A 26,137-nucleotide genomic window follows, 5' to 3' on the forward strand; every position below is an offset into this window, starting at 1 on the left:
GATGTTGAATGATTAGTTCTGGATCACAAACTCCAGCTAATCCCAAAAGCTCCACCGCTCCAAAGCCCAATGCTAGGGGCTTCATACCACTCCAGCAAATGCTTGATATTGTTCATAGTGACCTTAGGCTCATCTGCCCAAGAGCATTCCATTCTATTGGCAGGGCTTTTCAATAGAAGAGGTGTCTGTTTACTTTTGGAAATAAGGTGTTATAATGTTATTTGTATTTGTTCTAATATTAGTGGTTTTCTCACTGTTCTGTTCGAGCTGCCAAACTAGACTGTGATGCATTAGTCACAATGCTCTCCACTGTGGACCTGCAGAAGTTGTAGAGGAGCTGGCAGGTTGACTCTCCACAGCCTCCTGAAGAAATGAAGGCATTGTTGGGCCTTTTTGTCGAGGTTTGACGAGTTGAATGACCAGGTGAGATCCTCAGCTACACTGTTAGAAATAAAGGTACTGTGCAGGTACACTTTTGGTTCATCAAGGTACAAACAATGTAAAGGTACAACAGTGGCTTTAAGGTCCAATTGTGCATGTTAAATACATTTTTTTTCACAGTGGAAAAGTACATATTTGTACCATTCATAACGTAATGTTTTAAAACAGAACAATAAAATAAAAAGCCTGGAGGTGAGATGGGGTGTGTGGAGTCAGTACAACTTTCAATAAATTATGGTACAGTTATATTCCCTGACTAAAGGTACTAAGATGTACCCTTGAGGGTACCACCTCAGTGACAAAAGGGGTACTGCCCCAGTGACAGTCTTGTACCTTTTTTTCTAAGAGCATGTGTGAACTACAAGGAATTTCAAACAGTTCGCTTTCCACCATGGTTCCCTTGATGTTCACAGGTTTGGCACTCGGCTTCTATCCTGAAATGAACAACCATCTCTTTGGTTTTGTTCACATTAAGGGAGAGATTTTTGACTGTGCATCACTCTGTGAGAAGTTCCATCTCCTCTCTGTATGCTTCCTCATTGTCGTAAGTGATGAGGCACACTACTGTTGTATTGTCAGTGAACTTGATGATGGTGTTGGAGTACTGGGTGATGCAGTCATGGGAGTACAGGATGTAGAGCATAGGTGATAAGACACAGCCTTGTGGACAGCCTGTGCTGAGAGCAAGGGTGGCAGAAGTCACCCATCCTAACAGACTGAAGCCTGCCAGTGAGGAAGTTTAGAATCGAGCTATAGACTGTGTAACTGATTCTTAAGGTCTTGAGCTCGGAGGCCAGTTTAGAGGGGAATAATTGTGTTGAAATTCTGAACTGAAATCAATGAGCAGCATTCTTTTACAGGTGCCCCTCAGATGGTTGCAGCATGTATTGCCAGGGAGATCGCTTCTTTGGTGGATCTGTTTGTGCAGTAGGCAGTAACTGATGATGATCCAGAGTTCTAGGGAAGCAGTTCTCCACATGAGTCTGTGCATTAAAATATGTAGAAGTGTGTTCTCTGTAGAGAGATGACATTCGCCTCTAATTCTATATTTTAACTTCTCAAAATGTGAAAATATGTAATAGAAGCCAAAAATATGTAGCCATGACATGAGGAATAGGAATTTATGAAGTGCTTTGGAAATCTGCAGTCAGCTCATGGCACACAGTTCTACAGATCCACTTACACTGATGTTTGACCTCAAAGAACCTTAGAACTTAATTTGGTTATTCAGGCTGGCTAAGAAGTACAGGCTTTACTGTCGTCACCTCTGACCTCTGTGACCCCTGCTTGGCTGTGAGATGCTTGATCTACAGCTGATCCCTGGAGCTTTGGTCCAGTTTCATTACACATATACACATACACCCTCAGGTAATAATTAAGTAGAGAGGGCTCCTGTTAGAATGAGCTTGTATGTGATGCTGTCATGCTAAAACCTTTACAAGAGAATGATAAATGGTAACTTTAGTGGGGGAAGAAAAAAAGGTTTTTAAATGTTAATGTAAGGTAATTTAAAGATATTTTATTCTAGGAAATTTGGACTATATCTATTGGTCAATTCATGATTTAATTTATTTTTTTTCATAATGTGAAGAGCAGTTAGCATTTTTAAACTTTATCAGAAAAAAATAGAAAAAAAATACATATAGTCCTATGCAAAAGTTTGGGAGCCCCTGGTCAAATTACATGTTTTGTTGATCCAAGTGAAAATAAGTAACACATTCTCTACACAGAACACACTCTTGCATGTTTTAATTCACAGTTACTGTTAAAATATATATATATATATTTACAATAATAAAAAAATATATATAAAATGTGGCTTGTGCAAAAGGTATGGTCCATTTTATGTTTTATTTGTTTCCCAGTATGTTACACACAGCAAATAAATAGAAATCACACACTAAAATTGCAGAAAAATATCATATTTAAGTTTGTTTCCTGAAGAGGATGCATTAACCCCTTAAATGGCCATTGATTTACTACACATGATATAACCTAAGAATAACTCAGCTACTTTGCAATGTAGTCCATGTAATTACTGAATAATGTGTGTTAGTATGTCATAAGCCGGGGTTTTTAACTGGGTTTTTAAAGGGGTTAACTTATTTTCACTTAGAAAATCAACAAGTCATTTGATCATTTGGGTATTCAAACTTAAGCATATGACTGTATAAGGTACTAGGTTTTGTTCTGAGAACGACAGTATGCTCAATTTGCATGCGTTCTTGTCTCGTTGTCATGTCAGCAGGCAATACTATCCCAGATTTATCCCAGGATATTTATGGAGGCTTTGCATGTTTGTGACTAACATGCACACAGTATGCAGCTATAACACAAAGGGTATTTCCCTTTAAACATGTCATGAATGTATTTTTTCTCTCAGAGGCGACTGTCTGTGATGGAGTCATGTCCAACTGCATGCCTGTTCAGTAAACATCACGGGACGATGTTCATATATACCTCAGAGCCTGAGTAATACACAGCTCTACCACCTCAAGGTGCTGACTAACAGAGGGAAGTTAGACTCAACTAGCAGCTTCATCAACTATGTTACATCACCGATGTAATTAATTATTATTACAGTAATGAATTAAGCTACAACTATGACACAGTAATAGAAACAGTGAGATAGTAACTAAAATTATGAAGCAGAAGGATAAGGTAAGATGTGGTTTTATAGGTCTACATAGTATGACATAGGATACATGAAAAGTTTTGTCAGAAAGGTCCTCAGTTGTTTGTTTATTTTTATTTATTTATTTATTTACTTACTTATTGATAAATAAATAAAGGTGAGAAGTAGATTTGTATGTGCGTAGGGATGCTGGGACAGGCAGAGCGGAATAACTGTTCTTAATTCTCACTGAACTCATCCAGTTTTCTCTCTGAAAGAAAAAAAAAGCGCTGTGAGAGAAAACAGCTTAATCTAAAGTACAACCCTGTAAGTCATACACCATATCAATAGTATTTTCATACATAAATGATTAACCAAGGCACTACCATATTCTATCAAGCATGTAGCCTACTTTGAATTTATTCACTATCTGTGCTGAATTGAAGACTGTCTATTATAACATAATGTCATTATCTTATTCGAAACAATCTTTCAATCTCTTTCAATCTTTCATATATAACGTATCAAAATCACTTATATGGCCATCATTACTGTAAATGTGGGCTGTAGGCTACACCTGGAGCTCGCACTGTGCTGCTGCCCGTTCCTGTAACTCGACTCCTGACATCATGCCTTTGGGCTGGACAATCTGAAAGATTCCAGATGAAAACCCGTCTGTAAGAACCTTCCCCCTTTTCGTCTTCTAAACGGGGCACTTCCTCAAACTGCTGATACATAAAGCCGTGCTAAGTGACCCACTTTCAAACGGAGATCGCAGCGGTTCTGCAGAGGCGTCTTGAGAATCTTCCCAAATTCACTTTAAGGTAGGCCCGCTTAAGCCGCTTCTTTGTTAACAGTTTGTCTTTCGTTCTACAGCTTCTCGGGAAACAGTGTTGAAATCGGTAGATATGATTTATGTGCTCTGCGTCAAGCAACGCCATTGTTATACTAAAGTTTATGTGCTGAGTTTCAGGACTGAATTCTCATTTTAGCCCCTTAAAACTTTTACACGTTAACGCTGAACGTTTCCATTTGACTTTGTCCTACTTTCACATTACTTTCACATTCACTTTCCTTCAACACAGACAGAAGTGTAAATACTTCTTTCTCGTCTAAAGAGCAAATTGTGAAGGATTGTCATTTAGCTCATAGTGAAATTTGCATGTGGTTTTGGTTTTGTATGTGTAAGCCATGCAGGTGGAGATGATACTGATTTAATGAAAACAAGATGAAGTGCCAGGTCTTGATGTGACTAATCTCATGACTCTTCAGGATGTATGTCTGTGAGGGAGTGCTGTTGCTGCTGCTGGGGTCTGCAGTGACCCACTGTTTGGATCCCATCTCTCTGGACTCAGAATGGGAGAGCTGGAAGACCACTCACAGGAAGGAGTACAATGGCCTGGTAACACATTCCACCTTTTACAGTTTATCTTCTACAGCCAGAACTCAATTTCTCTATGAATCTCAAATATGGTTCTGTTATGGTAATAAATATTGTGCTGTCGGCACTGGTGTTATATGTCTTAATTATGGTGTTATGTGTCTTAACTCCTTAATTCATCATCGTTTGCATTCTTTAGACATATGCATTTATTCTAGAAAAATATGTCTAATAATCTTAGTGTCAAAATAATGCTACGATTTAATGTCATTGTTACTAATATTATAGTGCATTCCTGAATATTACATATGGCACTGTGCAAAAAAACTGGGCACCTAGCAGGACCTGCACAGCCAAATACTTTGATTTAAATGCTCCAGTCAGCTAATGGAAAACAACTCTTTTTATGTAGGATGGTGTTCAAAATACAAATATTTCAAATGAAAATGCAATGAAATGTAATGAATAGCATACTTCTTGGTCAAAGCAATTGTATTATTTGCGTTTTCCTTTTCTTATTAAGATTAGGCTAGATTATTCACTATTTATTATTAATAGCCAGAAAGATGATGCCTGTACCCAGCCTTAGAAAATCTTGGGTAAAGGGAGTGTGTTGTAAGTGTACATATTGAAATTGGAATGTTTCCGGAGTTTTGGATTCCTTTCACTTTCTCAATTTTCAATAACCTATACGTCTGTTCATAGTCCAGGCAGGTCTATATGTAATATTAAGACAGTTGCAGTCTCAGCATTCCTTCGCATAGTGTTACAATGGAAACTGTACAAAGGCTGAAGGGTATAGTCTGATCAAAAATGCAAACAAAGCTAAAAGCGAACGGAAAGTAGAAGAGAATAAGACCCAGCTGTAAGCTTGGTAATATCATCCATAAAATGCTTGAAATTACAGGATTTTATCAATGTAACATTCACAGAAATGTGAAATTTAAAACTTACCCAAACACTGAAGCTCACCCTGCATCCTTATGTATGTGTGCTTTGGGTAGAATGAGGAGGCTATTCGCAGAGCAATCTGGGAGAAGAACATGCGGCTGATTGAGGCCCATAATCAGGAGTATGAGCTGGGCATTCACTCGTATGAGCTAGGCATGAACCACCTCGGAGACATGGTAAGTACCATTTTCAACACAGGCAGGTCTAAACAATTTAAATATACTTCTAATGCTGGTTAGTGTAGAACTCCATTAATGTTAAGTTCCTGTAAAGAAGAGGCTTGTAGAAATAGTACACACAGAACAGACACCAGTCTACTACTACAGTTGTGACTACAAATCACAGGTATAACAGCAGTACTTGGTCTAATGGAATGTCACAACAGACATCAAGATATTGACTGATCTGCAGTCTGTTTGGAGTCTTGACCATCACTCAAAGGACAAATTTACGAGTTCGGGCCATGCCTTCAATATATGGTGGTAGTATGAGGGAAGACTGATTGAGGGAGGTGAGAGAACTCTGAGAACTTGGGCTAGAGTTCTGCATGGCTTCTGCCTGGAGCTAGAAGGGCAGACCCCCCTTCTAATAATTGTGATGGGACTGATATAGGACTGAGAAAACTTTGTCACAGGAAAAGGGAGGTGGGGATGGAAATTTACAGGAGGAAGGGTTTCAGGCACTGTCCTCCTTCCCAACTTCAGTCATTCCTAACTCCATTATATGTTTTATGTTTTAATCAAAGATTCATTTTTCCCTGAATGACAGTGTTCTGTTTTGTACACCTGCCAACGAGGAAGTTAGAGTGTTTTGCTTGTGACACAAGTTTTGATATTAGTTGCCTTGCACCCCTGTCCTCAGATCAGTATGTCAGCTTGAAAGTTAAGATCCAGGAAAGAGGATCTGATCTTAGATCACAGCTTAAGGAACATTGCAGTCTTGCAAAGTTTTAGATTTGTGTCATTTCGCAAGTCAGAAGTTTCCTAGATCTTGTTTCCCAGCATTGCAACCTTTATCTACCACATTGAATCCAAGAACACATAACATCTTCAAAATGTGAACCATCTGATGTAGGGCTGTTGTTTCAGCCACATTGGCATTTGACTTTTGAAGTGAATGGCACAAATGAAGGTACATTTCAAGGTATAGTCTGCTCTGTAATTTAGTACAAGATCTGTATGGGGTCTGTAATGTCACAAACCTTACAAAAATAAGTGAAAGAAAAAATAGTCTTAAGTCTGTAAGTGTAAACTAGAGATCATTAACATGTAAACTTGCTCAGATGCTCTGACTGCTTTGCACTATTAGTTCTGTAAAGAGCAGAAGAAACCCTCATAAACAGCTGACAAAGTGATAAGAAAGCAATTCCAAAAGCATCAAAATTAATTGCCTCCAAGAATCCTGAAAAAGCTGATGTAAACAAAAGATTATAGTTTAAAGAGAGTGGCTTTTAAAGAGTTTATACTTTAAGGCAAGAGTTAGTTAAAGTTATGTATGTCTGTTCTCTAGATAAAGTCTTAACCCCTTTCTTTCTCCCTGACAGACAGTAGAAGAGGTGGCTGCGAAGCTGATGGGCCTACAGGTGCCACTGGAGAGCGACCCCATGAACACCTACGTTCCTGATGAAGCAGTGGAGAGACTGCCCAAATCCATTGATTACCGCAAACTTGGCTATGTGACTCCTATCAGAAACCAGGTGAGGGATCACAACATGTAGGAGCTTCTCTGTCACAATTTTTATAGCTTTCATGTTTTAGAGTTAGTATTAAGGAGTCCACATTGTTATACTATATCTGATGATGAAAAAAGCTACAGGATGGAACAACCCAGATAATAATTTCTTTTTACCTAACAAACAATGTTTGCAAACACAACAAATGGCATGGAAACAGTGTTTTCAGAGGCTGAGTTCTGTTTTTGTCTTTTTTTTTTTTAATCAAAGGGCTCATGTGGTTCCTGCTGGGCCTTCAGCTCTGTCGGTGCTTTGGAGGGCCAACTGATGAAGACCACAGGCAAGCTGGTGGAGCTCAGCCCCCAGAATCTGGTGGACTGTGTGTCTGAGAACGACGGCTGTGGTGGTGGATACATGACCAACGCTTTTGCCTATGTCAGGGACAATAGAGGCATTGATTCTGAGGAGGCCTATCCGTATGTGGGACAGGTAAGCCTCTCCTCAGCAAGTCAGTATTATGGTTTAGACCAGAGGCTCCCACCCTGTTCCTGCAGAAGCCCTTGCCCTGTATAGTTTAGTGTTTTGCCTGCTCCAATACACCAATTACTCATCCTATTAAAAAGCCCTTCCTGAGTTGGATTGGTTGTGTTAAAGCACTGAAAATGTAAAAATGTCAGATGAGAGGCACTCCAGTAGCAGGATTGGGAACTACAGTAAGCTTTAGTTTAGACTACAGAACATCTTTCTTTGTGTGGTAGAATCACTAGGTTCTTCAACTTAAATGCTGCCATTCATTTTATTCCATAATCATGTTTTAAAAACATGTTCTGCAACCACAAACCACTTGGACTTCATCTGCGTTTTGGATTAGCTTTTAGATGCAGCTGTTCTCTGTGTTGTCATCACGTTTGTTCACATTCGTCTGAACACTGCCCCCTGCAGGACCAGCAGTGTGCTTACAATAAGTCTGGGAAGGCAGCGGATTGCCGGGGGTTTAAGGAAGTGCAGAAAGGCAGTGAGAGGGCACTGACATCCGCCGTGGCAAAAGTTGGTCCAGTTTCTGTAGGCATTGATGCCATGCAGTCAACCTTCCAGTTTTACAAGCGTGGTGAGTGGTAAAAAGAACACTCAGTAATCCTACCTCTGTGACCAAGACCTATTAAAAACTTATTAAAGATAACTCACTCCACTCTCAGCTGTGTAGAATGCTCAGCTTCCTACTTTTAATATTCCCAGGTGTGTATTATGACCCCAACTGTGACAAGGAAAACATCAACCATGCAGTGCTGGCTGTGGGCTATGGTGCCACAGCAAAGGGCAAAAAGTACTGGATTGTCAAAAACAGGTGAGTTAATAATAAATGATACAAATATAGAGTGTTTTACAGTTTGCTAAGTTAGTCTTTTTGTGTAATTATATGAATATGGATGATTTTGTATATGATTTTGTTAGCATACAAATATACATTCACTTCGTTCCTTCTAATACATCTTCCATCTCTCTTTTTGCTCCTCTTAAAGCTGGGGTGAGGAATGGGGAAAGCAGGGTTACGTCTTGATGGCCCGTAACCGCAACAATGCCTGTGGTATTGCCAACCTTGCCAGTTTCCCAGTCATGTAACACTTTTTAATCATGTTTGATGAATTCCAAAAAAGAAACCTGAAACCAAAGAACAAACACCACTGACACTAAGAAATCACATGAGGGACGGAATCTCTTTTATAGCCTTAAATGCACTGTTGATGGTTTTGAGTACATGGGAAAACATTCTGTTAAAGTATATTTTCAAATTTGTTCCATTAATAAATAGTATTCTCTGTTTAGTTATCTCTGATATGGGATGTTCCTGTAAACTGTTTAAGATGATTTGTGCAATATGTTGCATTTGACAGAGTTTTACTCTTGACTGTGTAGCCAGGTACACTTTTCTGTGAATGAATACATTCCTCTGGTAGGGATTTAATGTTTTGTCATGTATGGTTTAACAAAGGGAATTTTTGACTAAATGAAATAAAGTTTCTGAAAATATGATTTTTTTTTGTATTACTTTATCAACATAATATCTCATAGACAAAAGCTACCCACTCAATGATCCCTACATGAAAAATGGACAAAAAGAAGAAAATTTATATAATATTTTTCAGAGATGATTACTCATCAGAAATCTGATGATCAGGAATATGTATAAATTGAAACAGAAAGGTTTTTTCTTACTTAAAGTATCTTATGAAAACCTTCTGCACTGCACATGGGTAATCTAATCAACTGCATTTTGCTGTGGCCTTCATACATTTACATTAAACACCATGAGTGGTGTCATTTAAGTGGCCGTGTTCAGAAAAATGGTAAAAATCAGTGGAGGAAAGGCCAGTAGAGACAGCCTTATAAACTGCAACATCTGTTGAAAAACTATTAAGGGTTTGGATTGAAACATGAAAGGTAGAAAGATGGGTATTCTTAACAACTGAGTGAATTTTTTTGTATTACTTTATAAACATGATATCTCAGACAGAAGCTACCTACTCAATGATCCCTACATGAAAAACAGACAAAAAGAAAAAGCTATGCGATATTTTTTCAGATATGATTTCTCATTTAAATAAATTTAAAAAATAGTTTTAATAGATTGCTCAACACAAAGAAGGCTACTGTAAGCCACAACACTGACATGCAGTTGAGAAGCTTACCTGTCCCACATAAGGATGTTGTTAATATCATAGTTAAAAGTGATCACCACCATAGCAATCTTTTTATCAGACACTGTAAGGCTGCCTTTGAGCCATGCTAAATTGGATATGTGCTGAACGGTTAACTGGATTTTTTAAGTCGATGAAATAAGAACTGTGTGGCACAGTGGCCAGGTTTCCTCCCACAGTTCAAAGACATGCAGTCAGGCTAAGTAGAGATACTAAATTGCCCTAGGTGTGAGTGTGTCTGTCCCCTGTGGTTGTACTGTCCAGGGTGTTTCCTGCCTTCCACCCAACGAGCAGTGGGATAGGCTCCAGTGCCTCCTGTGACCCAGGAGGATAAGTGACTTAGATAATGAGTGAGTGAAATAGCAATCAGAAACTAATCTGATGCAGTCTAACACCTACACCACATTTTGTAGGTGGCTCAGGGTAAACTGATGGCACATGGTAATCAAAGCTACTTCCATGAGTTTAATGAGACTTAATGCCTTAACCCTTAAAAGTTAATGTATTTAAAATAATTTATATTAGTGAAAGTTATTTAATTGCCCTTACCTGCTATTACAATACTGAACACCTGCTGAGAACCTGGTGGACTGTGTGACTGACCATTATGGGAGACCAGAAGCTCCTAACTTTATTCCTGCAGAATCCCTTGCCCTGTATAGTTTAGTGTTTTACCTGCTTCAGTACACCTTTTGCAATTTATCATCTTATTAGCAAGCATTTAAGTAAAATGGCTGCGGACAAGGGGCACTCAGGGGTCCATGACTGGGAATTATAGTATGCTGCGATTTAGTCTACGGAACATCCTTCTTTGCCTGGTGCAGTCAATCTCTACATTCTTTGACTAAAGGATACATTCATTTTATTCCATGATCACAATTTAAAAACATTTGAAAACCACCTGGACTTTATCTCGGTTTGAGATAAGGTTTGAGATGCAGCTGTTTTCTGTTGGTCTTGTCACATTAATTCATATCTTTATGAATACTGCCACCTGCAGGACCAGCAGTGTGCTTACAATAAGCCTGGAAAGGCAGCAGAGTGGAGATTCTATGCAAAAGGCACTGACATTTGTTGTGGCTAAAGTTGGCCCAGTTTCTGCAGGCGTTGATGCTATGCAATTGACCTTCCAGTTTTACAAGTTCCATACATACATACATACATACATACATCATCTAAACCGCTTATCCTTCTGGGTCGCGGTGGGGCACTGGAGCCTATCCCAGCTGTCATTGGGCGGAAGGCAGGATACACCCTGGACAGGTCGCCAGTCCATCGCAGGGCAGACAGACAGACAGACAGACATACACAGTCACACATACACTCACACCTAGGGGCAATTTTAGCACATCCAATTGGCCTGACTGCATGTCTTTGGACTGTGGGAGGAAACCGTAGTACCCGGAGGAAACCCACGCAGACACGGGGAGAACATGCAAACTCCACACAGAAATGACCCTGGTCGCCCGGCCGGGAATCGAACCCAGGCCATTCTTGCTGTGAGGCGACAGCGCTACCCACTGTGCCACCGTGCCGCCCTTTACAAGTTCCTCTTGCCTCAAATGCACTGTTGAGTTTCTATGAAGTTCTGTGAAACAATACATTCCTCCGGTAGGGATTAAATGTTTTGTCATAATGTTCTGTCATGTATGGTTTAACAAAGGAAACATTTGACAAAATGAAAAAGTTTCTGAAAACATGTATTTTTGTATTACTTTATCAATGTGTTCTTAGATATCATAAAGTATTCATAGATCTTTTAGATTATCTATTAGAAAATTATAGTGCCTAAGATTCTATATAAATGATCCCTAGGTAGACAAAATCAAAGTAGTTGCAATTTTTGTTTATGAATTTTTGTTTAGCGAATGCCAGGAGAATGTTATCTGCCTGATTGCATTGTGCCAACTGTAAAGTTTGGTGGAGGAGGGATATAGTGCTATTGGGTTGTTCCTCAGGGGTTGTCCTAGGCCCCTTACTTCCAGTGAAGGGAAATCTCAATGCTCCAGCAAACCAAGACATTTTGGACAATTGTAAACTTTGTAGGAATAGTTTGGGGAAGACCCTTTTCTGCTCCAGCATGACTGTGTCTCAGTGCCCAAAGCAAGGTCCATAAAGGCATGGCTGGGTGAGTTTTGTGTGAAAGAACTTGACTGGCCCACACAGAAGCCTGACCTCAACTCCATTGAACACCTCTGGGATGAACTAGAACAGAGATTTTGAGCCAGGCCCTCCGTCCAACATCATTGTCTGACTTCAAAAATGCTCTTCTGAATGAATGGGCAAAAACAGACACACTGCAAAATCTTGTAGAAAGACTTCCTAGAAGAGTAGAAGCTGTTATAGCTGCAATGGGGCAGGGGGGACCATCTCCATATTAATGGCTATGGATTTAGAGTGGGATGTCATAAAAGCTCCTGTAGGTGTGATGTGTAGGTGTCCCAATACCTTTATTATATATATTCCATATAGTGTACCTAATGGCTATTTTGACTGGAAATTAAATAACCAAGTGCTCTGTGACTTATGCACAGTACTGTAATCACTCACTTGCAAAAATATTAGGCAGACTGTACTATCTTTGAGATGACAAAGAAAAACTTATCTAAACGTATATATCTAAGGTTACTGGCAATTACAGTTATTGCAGTGCATCCCTTCTTTTTCTTTTACAGAAAAGCTAAGGTGTGAAACAACTTTTTAAAGATTCACACATGAAATGCATGTAGGGGGTTTTGGGTTGAGCTTCAATGGCTTACTGGTAGCATACAAATGTGTATGAAATCAAAGGGAAAATCTGGGCACAAATGGGTTAAACCACCTGCACTGCACTTTAGTAAATCTAATCAACTGCATTTTTGCAAATACATTGTTACGCTGAAAAATAGATCATGCTCAAACTTTTGAATATGTAGTGTCACACTGACGTTTAGCACAAGGCAAGCTACTAATGGCCTAACTGAAACCATCAGAAAGGTGTATCAGGAGGGCATTTCACCCTCTACACTGTAAAATATAACAACTGTACTTAATTTTTTTGGTTTACTAATTTGTCAACTACTATTAGAAATCTATTAACACATACTATTTTTATGATGTTTACTTACTTTAAGCTCAGTTAATTTGATTAAGTCCTACAGACTGAAGATGTGTTGTGCCCAAGTAGCTTCCTAGTATTATTAGCAGTTTTGTTAGTTTCTGACAATTAACTCTTATTTTTCTACTTTATAAATATAATTCTCTTTGCTAAATGCTATTTTTGCATCATGTTAAACGTGAAGTCTGGATGCATTGCACACGTTATTTTCATCATGATGGTGTTTTGTGTTCAGCTTTACAAGTTCAGCCTGGAGCTAGGCATGTTAACAGGATGTACATATGTATACATGTGTAGCAAATATACATTAAGGTATTAGAATTCTCATAAATGGGTGATTATTTATATCTAAGCCATGTATCTATTACTGTACAAAACAGTCTATTCAAAATGATAGTTGTTTTAACTGATACCAATACATAACAAAGAGCATAATTAATTCAAGAGTAAGCAGACCTTGAAAAAGTACAGCACTGGTAGCTCATTGGAAACCATTTCTAATTATTGGGCTGAGTTAACCTTAATAACCGTGCTGCAAAAGTGTGAATCACTGAAATTAGAAAGTAACTACAACTCATATATAAAGATATTTAACATGCCTAAAAGAGCAAAGTAAGGTCCCATCAGTTTTAATTTTCTGGACACTAAGGCAGGATTACTGAATTTTGTTCTTGCCACTCATTACTCATACTAAACTGCATTACATCAATGGAAAATGGGCCGACTTTACCCACTTCTTGTACTTCCTTATAGCCTCTACACTCTGTAGCCTTCCTGGATGTCTTGTAAGCACACTGCTGGTCCTTCAGGGGGCAGTGCATGTAGAGGGATGTGAGAAATCCCTTAAAGGGGAAAGCCAACATAGAACACTAGGCAGCTGCATCTGATGTCCAATCTAACATTTTCATCTATGTTTTAACTGCTGAAAAACAGGACACTAATCAGAGCATCAGAACTCACCAGTTCCCCAAACCCAGATTAAGCCTTAACCTGGATTAACAAGAATTTCCAATAGTGATTAAGTGTAATGGGGTTCAGTCAGAGGTGGAATAGATCCCAGGCCTCCAGTTACTGGTAGAACCACCAGCTATGGACAGATGGGGACCTCAATGGCAGAGCACAAGGGCAGGTAGCAGTGAAAAAATAAAATAAGTAAACAAAGTCTAGAAGTGCTGGCCCAGGCGCCAGGGAGAAAGCTTAACTAAAACTACTCCAAAGAGGATTAACCAAGAAACACTCCACACTGGGATTGGACCATCGCCTAGTGTGTCACTGAACTACACCACTACTCAAAAACAAAACGGAAAATTGGGGCTAGCCAAAGGCTCAGAAAAGGGAAGGAAAAAGGAGGAATAACAAATCTTTTTTCTTTTACTTTATTCCCCCTTGTCTTATTTTATTCATAAATTTCTTTTTTTAATATTTACACTGTTGTCACAAGCGACTCAGGATCAAGGCGTAGAGGGACCAGGAGCAAACTCTGGGAGACTTGAGCACAATTACCCAGATACCAGCTTGATCAACAGGTGCAAGCACATTGCATGCAAACTCATGACCAAGCACTAAACAACCAAAGAGCCACTCTTAAGCAGAGCCAAAAACAGGTGTGACTGGTTGTCTCTAATTACCTCGAGGTGGCTCTCTGCTTCCATCTAGTGGTGGCATTGGGTCTGGCCATAAGATGGGTGACAGGGCTCCTGCCAGTGGCACACTAACACAAACCTGTCACAATTAATTATTCACACTGCAATTGAGTCCAAACTTAGGCTTAATCCATCTATGGGAAATCAGACCTTAACAGATAAGAAAGATTTTTATAATAAGACTACGGAAACAAAAAGGTCACTAGTTAGTCATTGACACAAAGAAGGATACCATAAACCACAACACTGACATGCAGAAAAAGGCTTATCTGTCCCATGTTCAGACAGGCCTCCTCAGAATCAGTGCCCCTGTTGTTCCTGACATACATTCGTATGCAAAACTTTGAACACTCTCTGTCAAATTTTGTTGATTTGTTGATTTTCTAAGTAAAAATAAATGAACACATTCTCTATTATGTGCCACAAATTTTGCACAGACCACATTTTATGTTTTATAAACAGCCTTATCATCAGCAAATAAACAGTAATTGTGCATTAAAATGTGAAGAGGTGTGTTCTCTGTTGATGATGTATTAACTTACGTTCACTTAGAAAATCAACAAAACGTCATTTGACCAGGGGTGACCAAATTTAGTCTCTAACTAAAAGAGATGGTCTTGTGTCCAACACCACAGCTGTCGTTGTCGGTCACACAGTCCCCCCAGGTTCTGAGGGCTGAGCTCCTCCACCTGGCCTGTGGTTTTCATCACCTCCAAAGCACCAACAGAGCTGCAAGCCCAGCACCAGGAAGACAGAAGCAGAGCTCTACCTATCAAAAGATCAAAAGCACAAAAAGCTTAGACTTCTAATATGTTATTTTGTGATCATTTGAAATGGTGCATGCTTCATTTTGAACAGTTATTTTTTTAATCAGCACATACAGCATTAAACCATGGTCAATTCAGTGAGCTGCACCTAAAATTCAGCCATCTTTTAGACCATTCCAAAGTAGCCATTTAATTCAGGCCTACATCAGCTGATCTATTCTGATTTTTAGAAAGAATCAGGAAGTCAGAAAAATAAGATGTAGCAGTAAGTGTCTGATCTCATGTGTTTGAAATGCAGAGCAGCTGAGAGATGCACTTTGCAACTACTTTTTCACTCGTTGTTATTAAATACTTCTTCAGCAAAGTAAGACTGCATGCCTAGTCCAATATCTAATCCATACTATCTTAATATAATACTATTATTATTAGTATTTCTCTTACTCATAAAGATGTGGAATTGCTGCAGTATTTTTCTTGTTAGTACATTAATGCTGTCTGAATCACTCTTGTCACACATTTGCAAACATAAATAATGGCTAGGCTTCTCTCAGCTGTACTGTTGATTGGAGAAACGTGAGATCAAACACATATCTCAGCCTGGTCATAACCCTAGATCTCGTTTTCCTGTATGATTGGCTTTGACTTCATCAATAGCTCTATAGGTCTAGAACATGGCCTGCTGATATAAACCTGCATTAAATCCTATCAGTAGATAAATGTGCATTCTTAAGACAAACACCAAATGCAGGTTTGATTATACACTACTGTTTTAGATGAGGCTTGAACCTGAAGTCCTCTCCTGTACTTCATCCCCACTCTACTTCCCAGAGGTTATCGTGAGTATACTGACCTTTAAGGGATTGACCTAAGACAACAGGTTACCTCAAATGTTATGTGAATGTCTTTGGGCTTACAGTGTATTTGACATAATGAACAAAATGTGTCTTTGTATCTGTAGTTCAAAGTGCTGAAGTATGAACATAAAACAGCAGCAACTACAAAACTGCTACTGTCCAGAGCTTCTATCTATCAGTCCACTTACAAATGCACTTATCAACCCACTCATCAATCAACTCTACTCACCATCAGTCTATTCATTCATACATCCATCCATACAGATGTAGAAAAAAAACATTAACTTTTACAGTACATTCACTTTTGTCAACTTTTGTCATCTCTTTTTTTTTAAACTTTTAAAATACAGGGCTATTTCAATATGACTAAAGTAATATAAATTATTGATGATGATGACGATGATAACTTGCGCTAAAGTACCACTTCAGTTTCCCAACTTCATTTGTTCTGGGTTTTTTTTTTGTTCCCTCATGGGTGAATGCTCTTACTGTTAGAGAGATTTTAGGAGCATGATGTCTCTGATGAACATTTACCACTAACTAAAGTTCAGGAAAGCTCTCTGAAACTTTTCTCAGACTAATAGCCAATCACCAGCTTTTACATGAATGTTTTTTTTCACAGCTCTGTGTATTAGCAGGCTGTAGTAAATGAAATCCATTCCAGTATAAGATTTTCTGTATAGTTTTGCCATTAATTTATAAGAAGAGGCAGGCAGATGGTCACTGGAAAACACTTTATTGATACAGTGGTTACAACAGCCATTCATGTTTTTCATGTATTTATGTGAATAATTCTGAGTGATACACAAACTGATCATCTCTACAGGTTTGGTAAATGTTTGAGTCATTGTATTTTATTACACCTGCAAAGTATTCATTAGAAATCATAGAATTTAATTATTTTTTATTTATTTAATTTAAAATTACACATACCACCAAATCCATACAAGTGTAAAATGAATCTGCCCACAGCTATTCAAGCATAATTATTTCAACCTTTTAGACTTTTTAAACATACTCAAGTATCTAAAAGTAAAACAAAAAACACTCAAAATTAGGAGTCAGGGTATTGTATTAATTTGTTTGTTCATTTATAACACTTTTATACTTTTAGATACTTGTATATATTTAAATGTAGATGCTTTTTTGCTTTGACTCAATTTTATTTGTGACTTTTAAATCTTAGTAAGATTTTGATACGTTTATTTAAGTATAGCCTCTCTGTATGTTTTACACCCCTGCATCTATGGTGCCCCACTGTACTCTCACCATAACATTAATAACCCATACAATAGCATGTGATCAGCATGTGATCTGCAATTCTGCTAACAGGTGCTCTGGTGGTGACAATGTCTGTATAGTTTCACTATCACTGTACGGACCTTTGCAGAAGTGAATAAGGCATGTCATATGTTCCATACCGCAGTACATGCATGGGCCTCATTTTTAAGGAAACTTTGCACAAAGGAACAACTGTCTAGCTCAACATCCCCAAAAAGTGACACCAACCCTGCATCTCAAACAAGCTCTTTCATAGCACACTAGCCACTTTTAATGTGAGTAATGTGTTCATACTAAGAAATGATGTACTAAAACAAGAGTCACTTAAAGGGGAGCCTGGCCAATTCTTGCTTCTCTCATTATATCAAAAACATGATGCCAAAACATATGAACAAGTGGTGGTATATGGAGCTACAGGGCTAAAAAGAAAAACATCAACAGCTTCTAGCCATTTATGCAGACTTTCCATTAATTTGGGAAAGTAGAATAATGTATACCATTAAAAATCAAGAGAAAATTTACCAATATATTCCCACTTTTCTACAGTAAGTAATAGGACGCTAGCAGTACTGCTACTGAGTATTGATTGGCTGGTGATCTGGTCAGCTCATTGGCTGAGATTTATGCTAAATGATGTCATGAAAGTCCTATAACTGGAGCTCAAAAGTGCTAAAAAATATGTGTTGAAATATTTCATGCTGTTCTGTGTTGAGAAAGGTTGTGCTTTTTCCTGTATAAAAATGATTAAGAATTTACAAACTACGATTTTGCGCTAAAGCTCCATTTGAACCCATTGATTTTGGATTTGCTCAGGAGCGCCATTTAGCGTTCGAAAAACCCGGAAGACATAACTGAGTGGCAGTTCTTATTAATAGAAATTCTAAAACTGCTGACGAAAGAACACAGACTGCCATACCTGAAAGAGATGGAGCCAGGAGAACTCACAGCTGTTTGAAATTTCAAATAAGAATTAGATGTCTTTGTATTTCAATAACTGCATTTTCATTACATTGTGCTGCTAAAGATTTTAAAATGCTATTAAAGTTATTTGTAAATGTTTTATTATAGCTAACTTCAGTTTGCTAGCATGAGCTTACTAGCCTAGTAAACTTAACCGTAAAGAAATTTTCTAGCTCTTATTTCTGTACAATGGTAGTGACAGAAACCAGGGGTCACGATGTCTAATGACGTCATAATGCAAAAACAGCCATTTTACTTCCTATCCAAATGATGAGTTAACCTACACGTGTATTCAGAGTATTTCTGAGTTCTTTATACATAATGGATAAAATGGTAAAATAGTTGTAAATGAGAAAAAAATCTTTACTATTTACTATTCTGAACTATTTTAGTTACTTAGTCTTGTACATGTACCTCTCCGCCATGAGTGGATCAACAGAAACCAAAAATCTTATCCCAAAATTAGGGTAAAACAATGTCTCAGACAACAGGCAGAGTATTTGTAACAATTTATTTCATGTAATAACACCCTGTGAGGGAGCTTTTTAGGCCTTAAACTGTTCAGATGTCTGGTTCCTATCACCACTGTTGTGAATAAATCTAACTCCTAACTTTTTCTGGAATGGCGCATTTTGCATCAAATCACTTTTAATGACTGTTTACATCTTAACAATTTAATTATTCAGAGATTAAAAAAAATATATAACAAAATAAACCTTTTTTAAACCTTAGTTGATCACAGTGTTCTGTTTGTTTTGCTGTGAAGTAGTGGTTCTATAGAGGATACAGCACTTACAGAAGACAGAGTGATGCTGCCCATCAGTGCTACAATACCTAAAAATGATGTGTTAATTAACAACACTTTTGAGGTTTTAACATATTTTGTTTCGTACTGCTATCTGTTGTAACTTGTGTGTTGTCCTTAACTGGACGCACAGATAAGGACACAAAGTGTTGCTTACATATTTGTTTTGACAGCGCAGTGAACTTCAGAATCCCTGTCTGAACCAGAAGCTCCAAAGAGTGAGACGTCCATCTATGGTCTTCGTTATGAGGCAGAATATGTTAGCTCCATAGTGCTTACACTGCAACAGAGAACCAACTGTACAAGAACATGCTGAAACAGCACAAGCCCTGTTTCAAAATGTGACCAAACGTGGTCAAACATTCTGATGCTGACTCATAGCTCTGATATATCTTTCTGAAATCAGTGTCAAAAAATACTATCATCTTATTCTTTTTTAAATCTAACACATGGCAATGTATTTGAAGATACAGTTACTGGTATGTTAAACTAGTATTTTATTTGCTCTGAAACATGACAACAAGAAACATTTCCAGGCATTGAGGGAATCGCTTTTGAATTAATTGGTTCCTCTTTATTCTAAGTCACGCGATACATTTGTTCCCATCCTGAGTTTGAGGCCTCCAGCTACAATGAACTCATCATTTGTGTTACCTACACAAATATGTATATGAGGGGAATCATCTATGTTGGTTTGATTACTCTGTTTACTGTGTAAATATAATGAGAATACAGATAACAGCCACCACCAAGTAACACTCTGCCTCTATTGAGAATCCTGAAGCTTCATTTGCAAGAGAAATTTACCAATCCACCTGGTCAGATGCCTCTAGCAGCTGGGCTCAGGTGCAGGTACACTTGACTGCTAAACACATTTAATTAGCAGAAAATGAGTTTAATTTGTGTATTATGTTAATGCAACAGAGACGATAAAGAACAATACAGATCTTTTAAACTGAAGGTGTACTCCTTTATGCTTAAGCAGGTGCTTGCAGAATTAAGTGACCTAAGAATTTACAATAATACAATCTTAAGAAATGCAGACATAATAAATGCATTAAGAGGGACATAAAGTTTAAGAGATTGATAACCTTGTGTGGAGAAGTAGAAAAGCTGTGTTTGAATGTTATATTACATTACGGTCTTGCTACAGAAGAAATACTCTTTGAACATTTGAACCATTAAAGGAGCATCAGGTTAGACTTTTGATCTCTAATTGATGACTATTATAAAAAGCTTCATAAACCTTTCATTACCCAAGAGCAACCGAGCATTAACATGCCTTGCCCTATTGTTTCCAAATCTCATGAGGTCCAGAGTGCACCTTATTGAGGTCTAAGACACCTTCATTTACCTTTGTCCCCTCTAGATGGCTTTTCAAACCATGAAATGATATTATTTACTCGAGGGAGGTGGACAGGGAATTTGTTGAATTAAAGTTTCACGATGTCGTTCTCCTTTCTTTTTTCTGATTCTGTAAGTCTTTGAGACACGCTAGGGTGGCTTGAGCTCCTCATTTTAGACCTGATGAAATCAGAAGCAGAAACGAACTGGGAGCAGTGCAGCACTGACAGCACACTGTAGGTCTCTACCTCAGGTTGAGCTGATGGCGCAGGTTATTGTCTGCGCGCACTTCCGTGATCTTAATGAGACTTTTATAGTCCAACAGAAGCTGAAATCTGAGGGAATTTAAAGCATTTCAAATAATTGGAATTTGCTTCATTCCGCCTAACTTACCTTATTTGATTATGGATACTGAAAATGTGGGGGTTATAATGCTGCCTGCGCTAACAGGAAAGAATAGAAAAACTCAAAACAGGAACAAATGACGACAGTATCTCGTCTGACACGTGATAACACTTCTTTAAAAACCGAAAACCAGATTCAGTGAGCAGCCTTAGCCTCTCTCGGCAGGTCTCCTCCACTTTTGGCTCAGCTCAGCTCGGGCAGGTAAGAATTGTTTAGCTGTAGTTTCACAGATGTCTTCCTCTTTTAAAGACATTAGGCTGTCCGTATTTTTACTGATAAACTTGTGAGTATTTCACTTTCGGTTTTAGTGAAAGCCAGTTGCGTCTGTTCTGAGTCATTTTCTACTAGAAAGTCTCAAAGAAATTGTTGTTTTCTGTATTTAAAGTGTTTAAAATGTGGTCTGAATCGTAAAGTCGCCCCAGGGTACTGAACGTGTTGGTTTTAGTCTAATACGTGAAAATGAGGAAGAAAAAAAGATCAGATTTATAAAGGAGGCCACGGTGGTCAGAAGAGGATGTTTGGCTTTGTTACTATGTAGCCAGTGCTGTTGGTTGGTTAGCAAAATGTCAACCTTTTTTTTCCGTGGAAATGCTTAGCCTACTGCTCATTTCCTTTGGTTAACATTGTAGAGAATTTCTGTAGTAAACTGGAAGGGCTGAATTTGTAATTTGATAGAACACTCCGGTTGTTTTTACCTTTTCCTGCTTACTTGTGTAGCCCACCTATTCCACAGCCTCAGCAAGAGGTTCTGAATTGGCTGCTTCAGGATTAGTTCTGAGTTTCTACAAAAAACAAGAACACAACATCTCTAGTGTCTGGGTCATACAATATTCTCTTATCAGCATTCGGTCCTTGAAATCGTTTACGTTTTTGGTCATGAGACTGACCGTTCAAGTGATCTCACCATTAGCAGCCTGACGAGCTTAACTTCCTCTATAAAGGATCTTCCCCAGGCAAAGTGGATTTTCCCACCCAACTCAACACATTTAACCTGAGCTGTAAGAAATCTGAGTAGTTATACACATTTTTAAAGTGAATATAAAAATGTAGTTAGATTCTGGTGACCTCTAATAATCTAGTTTCTTCCTTTTTGAGTATATAACTGAACCAGGGTTGTAGCCAGTTTATTGGCTAACCTTTTTTCTTTTCTTTTCTTAGCAGGTAAAGATGCTGAGAAGTTTGCTTTTCACAGTCCTGTGTGGGGCAACAGTAGCCCTTACTGACCCAGACCTGGACTTGCATTGGCAATTGTGGAAGAAGACACACTCTAAGACTTACTTCAGTACGGTGAGAGCTGATGCTTGTTTAGTCTTGTTTAGTTCTTTATTGAATAAGAGTCCTGATTTTAAATAATTAAAATGGCACACAAAAATAAAATTGAGCCTAATGAAGGCTCTATCCAAAGGATAGTGTTTCTTACTCAAGGCTAATCTCAGTTTGTATGATGTACATGTACACTGCCTCATTTTGGAACAGTACATAGGAGCAAATGCTAAACTGCCATTCAAAAAACAGCTAATTACATGTAAGTGTAAAATAATCTTTTATTCTATAAGTGTGATGGCTAACTTTAAATAGGACTGGAAATTATAAAGTTGTGAGAAATAAAAGGGGGGAAAAAATAAATTTTGTTTTCCCTCTGAAGTTATATACAGCAGCTGTGTATTTTGCAGTAGTGACTTTGTTCTTATGATGAGGCTTTTTTTGCTGCTGTGCTGTAGTAATATGATAGCTTTAGTGTATTGATTATGCAGATTACTGAAGTCTATGTGGGCTATGAACTGTGTGGTAAATTTTCATTTGTTACAAAAGTTCTGTGACACAGCCCCCCCTCTGTCCCCTTCCCTGCTTTCTACAGCCAGAATATGAAGTTGTCTCAGATTAATGCATGGCTTCAGCTACAGGGCCACTGGAAAACAGGCCTCTTCTCTTTTTACACTGAAATGTGAATTTAAACAAAAAACTCCATCCTCTGCTTGTTTCAGATATGCAGTGTAGGAGACTAAATTAAGCTTAATCTGGCTTTGACAGCAATGTATGCTGGTACAGGAAAAATGTGACAACATTTAAAATGGCTCTAAATAACCAACAGAATTAGATTGTCTTGACAAACACTTCATTTAAAGTGGCTTTATTTTTTATATAAATGAATTAATTTGAATTTAATTACTTTATATAAACTAATTTAAAAAATATTTATTTTCAAGTGACAAAAGTATTGAAAATGTATGCTGACAGGTAGAGGAGTTGGGTCGGAGGGAGATCTGGGAGAGGAATGTGCGGCTGATCACCTTGCACAACCTTGAGGCCTCTTTGGGCATACATACATACGACATGGGCATGAACCATATGGGAGACATGGTAAGTATTTCCAGTTAATAAATTTACAGCAACTTCTTTAAATCAGCCAACTGGGCCCACAGGCCAAAAATGCAGAAGTATTAATAAACGTACCTTTAACTGCTAATTAGCTCACTGTCAAACTTCATATGTTTAATTTTATTTATTTGTTTAATTTTTTAAAATTAAATGAAAGCAGGAATTTTTCAGCTGTGTAAGCTAAACCAGTGCACAGCAGTTACATTGCCACCAACTGTGTCAACTTAACTGTACTTTCCTGTTGCAGAAACACAGGTTTAGCAAATTCCAGTGGTTTCATAAACCTGAATTTAATTTATAGAAATGGCATTAATTTTGAATCTTTATCAACACATTTTAAACATAATGAGTAGTAGGTACTGTTCTCTGTTCTCAGCTTCTCTTACCAGAGCAGTTTCAGTTTGGTTTGGTTCAGTTTTTTCCTGTTTTTAGTCTAGTATTCCACAAACTAAAAATGGCCTTGAGAACTGCATGTTTGTCACTGTAGCGTCTGCATATGCTTTCCTTTCACTGAATTCAGACTACAGAGGAGATCCTGCAGAAGTTGGCTGGGACTCATGTGCCTTCTCACCTGAAGAGGACGTCTTCATTTGTGGCCTCTACTGGTGCCTCATTACCCGATTCAGTTGACTGGAGGGAGAAGGGCTACGTCACTAACGTGAAACAGCAGGTAACATTTCATCTTACAGTGTACTGATCTTCACCATCCAGCATGCACACATTTTGCATATACACAATGTCTTTACAGCAGGCTCTGGCTTCTTTGGGAAGAAAGTGACCCCATGTTGACTGTTTTACATTATTTTAAGGTGGTGCTCTATGTATTTTACCCAGTTTTAGACCTGGTGGGGGTGCTGTTGAGCTGTTGCTCCAGACTGGTTCCTGTGATTAATTTAAACTGGTCACTGTATAATCTAAGTTCATTTACACTTACACACACACACACACACCACACACACACACCACACACACACACCACACACACACACCACACACACACACCACACACACACACCACACACACACACACACACACAGAATGACTGGCTGGACAGGAGGAAAAAGTGTCATGACTTGCTTGCTTGCACTTCTGGATAACTTGTGTTTTTCACACAACTCTAAGCATGACAGTGGAGCTTTTAGTGGGTTAGACTCATGACTGAAGCCTGACTTTCAGGTTTCACTTCTTTATGTTGTTTCCTCTTTATCTCCTGAGCAGTTTGTTTTGGCTGACTTGACTTAATCAATCATTGCCAGTTGTTCTTTGTTGGGAAGTTTACACAGCAGTGAAATGATGGGTGTTGCTTCATCACTGTTCCCCTCTAATGCCAAGTTACGTTTGTTGTGCCACAGTCCTACACCTTTGTTTGTGACCCTTTTCGTTACTCTTCACAATTTAAGTCTGCTTGTGTTCTCAACAGAAGCCACCGACCCTGTGTATTGTTCTCTGAATTGTTATAGCCTTAATTATGAATGTTTGTCTTTTTCCTTCTGTCAGGGTTCATGTGGTTCATGCTGGGCCTTTAGTGCTGCTGGTGCCCTGGAAGGTCAGCTGAAGAAGACCACAGGACAGCTGCTTTCTCTCAGTCCCCAGAACCTGGTGGACTGCTCTACTAAGTATGGAAACAAGGGTTGCAATGGAGGCTTTATGTCTCAAGCCTTTCAGTATGTCATAGATAACGGCGGTATAGATTCTGAAGAGTACTACCCTTACACTGGAATGGTGAGTTAAGTGGCACTGCATCTCTGTAAACTCCGTTTTAGTTTTTTAAACTTTATCTGCCGCACGCTTCACTCAAATACTCAAGCCTAACATTTATGCTGTTCATCAGTTGTTATTTCTGCGTCGTATTGTCTTTGTATATTCCAGGATGGCCAGTGCCGGTATGACCCATCACATCGCGCTGCCAACTGCAGCCATTACTATTTTGTTCCTCAGAGGGATGAGGAAGCTCTGAAGCAAGCTGTGGCCACCATCGGACCTGTCTCTGTGGCTATTGATGCTACACGTCCACAGTTTATAATGTACCGCAGTGGTAAGCCCCGTTGCTCTAGATTTCCTGGCATTTTAATATGCATAATCTTACAGCCTCTCTGTTTGCTTTGTGTTTGATTTTGAAAATTTGTAATTGAACATTGTCTGCCATAGGTGTGTACAATGACCCAAGTTGCACCCAAAAAGTAAACCATGGAGTACTGGTTGTTGGATATGGCACGCTAAATGGGCAGGACTACTGGCTAGTGAAAAACAGGTATGGGCCTCAGTGCCTGTTTTTAGGTTTAAATGACACGGACTGGGCTCTTCATAAAATCCAAATGATGGTCATCAAATTAGGCTTAGTTGACTGGGTGATATCTCTATACCATAGACTGAAAGCACTTTTTAGTGGTTTGCTGACAGTCAGCCTTCTTTTTGGAGATAAATGTATGTCTGAATTGTATATGGAACAAAACATGCTGTGATATGTCTCAGAAGTGGTGAACATGCTGTTCCTGAACTAATTTCAACTGTATAACTAATTAATTTTTATTTATTTTTATTTTTTGAAACTCTTGACAGCTGGGGTACTAGCTTTGGAGATGGAGGCTACATCCGCATGGCTCGCAATAAAGGCAACATGTGTGGCATTGCCAGTTATGCTTGCTACCCTATCATGTGACCAGTGAAGACAAGAGCAAACTTTTAATTGTTTATTTCCTCTTATTGCCTCTATTTTTATCTAATTTGTTTTTAATGGTGTCATTTTTACTAAATAAATAATACATTTTAAATGTTTGTTCTCAAGTTGTGTCTGTGTATTACTGCATGTCTACAGAAATTACAGAAAATGGAAACTGTGCCCTGAA

General features: G+C 38.5%; 2 protein-coding genes across 3 annotated transcripts; both read left to right on the forward strand.

Moving 5' to 3' along the window:
• The first annotated feature begins 3,677 nt into the window (after positions 1–3,677).
• On the forward strand, positions 3,678–9,090 carry ctsk (cathepsin K). The gene is made up of 8 exons (XM_036584243.1): positions 3,678–3,879; positions 4,328–4,457; positions 5,441–5,563; positions 6,931–7,083; positions 7,330–7,548; positions 8,002–8,167; positions 8,296–8,404; positions 8,580–9,090. Exons 2-8 carry the CDS (start codon positions 4,329–4,331, stop codon positions 8,677–8,679), a joined length of 999 nt encoding a protein of 332 aa, XP_036440136.1. The 5' UTR covers positions 3,678–3,879; position 4,328; the 3' UTR covers positions 8,680–9,090.
• An 11,477-nt stretch (positions 9,091–20,567) lies between these two features.
• On the forward strand, positions 20,568–26,062 carry ctss2.1 (cathepsin S, ortholog2, tandem duplicate 1). 2 transcript variants are annotated; one of them, XM_036584266.1, is made up of 8 exons: positions 20,568–21,112; positions 22,073–22,198; positions 23,150–23,272; positions 23,811–23,960; positions 24,789–25,013; positions 25,161–25,326; positions 25,440–25,542; positions 25,851–26,062. In XM_036584266.1, exons 2-8 carry the CDS (start codon positions 22,079–22,081, stop codon positions 25,948–25,950), a joined length of 987 nt encoding a protein of 328 aa, XP_036440159.1. In that variant the 5' UTR covers positions 20,568–21,112; positions 22,073–22,078; the 3' UTR covers positions 25,951–26,062. The 2 variants fall into 2 exon arrangements, with proteins under 2 accessions (XP_036440159.1, XP_036440148.1); XM_036584255.1 differs by having other exon boundaries at positions 20,775–21,112; positions 22,070–22,198.
• Positions 26,063–26,137: the final 75 nt, after the last annotated feature.

This window comes from Colossoma macropomum, unplaced genomic scaffold (assembly GCF_904425465.1).
Source record: "Colossoma macropomum unplaced genomic scaffold, Colossoma_macropomum, whole genome shotgun sequence".
NCBI lineage: Eukaryota > Metazoa > Chordata > Actinopteri > Characiformes > Serrasalmidae > Colossoma > Colossoma macropomum.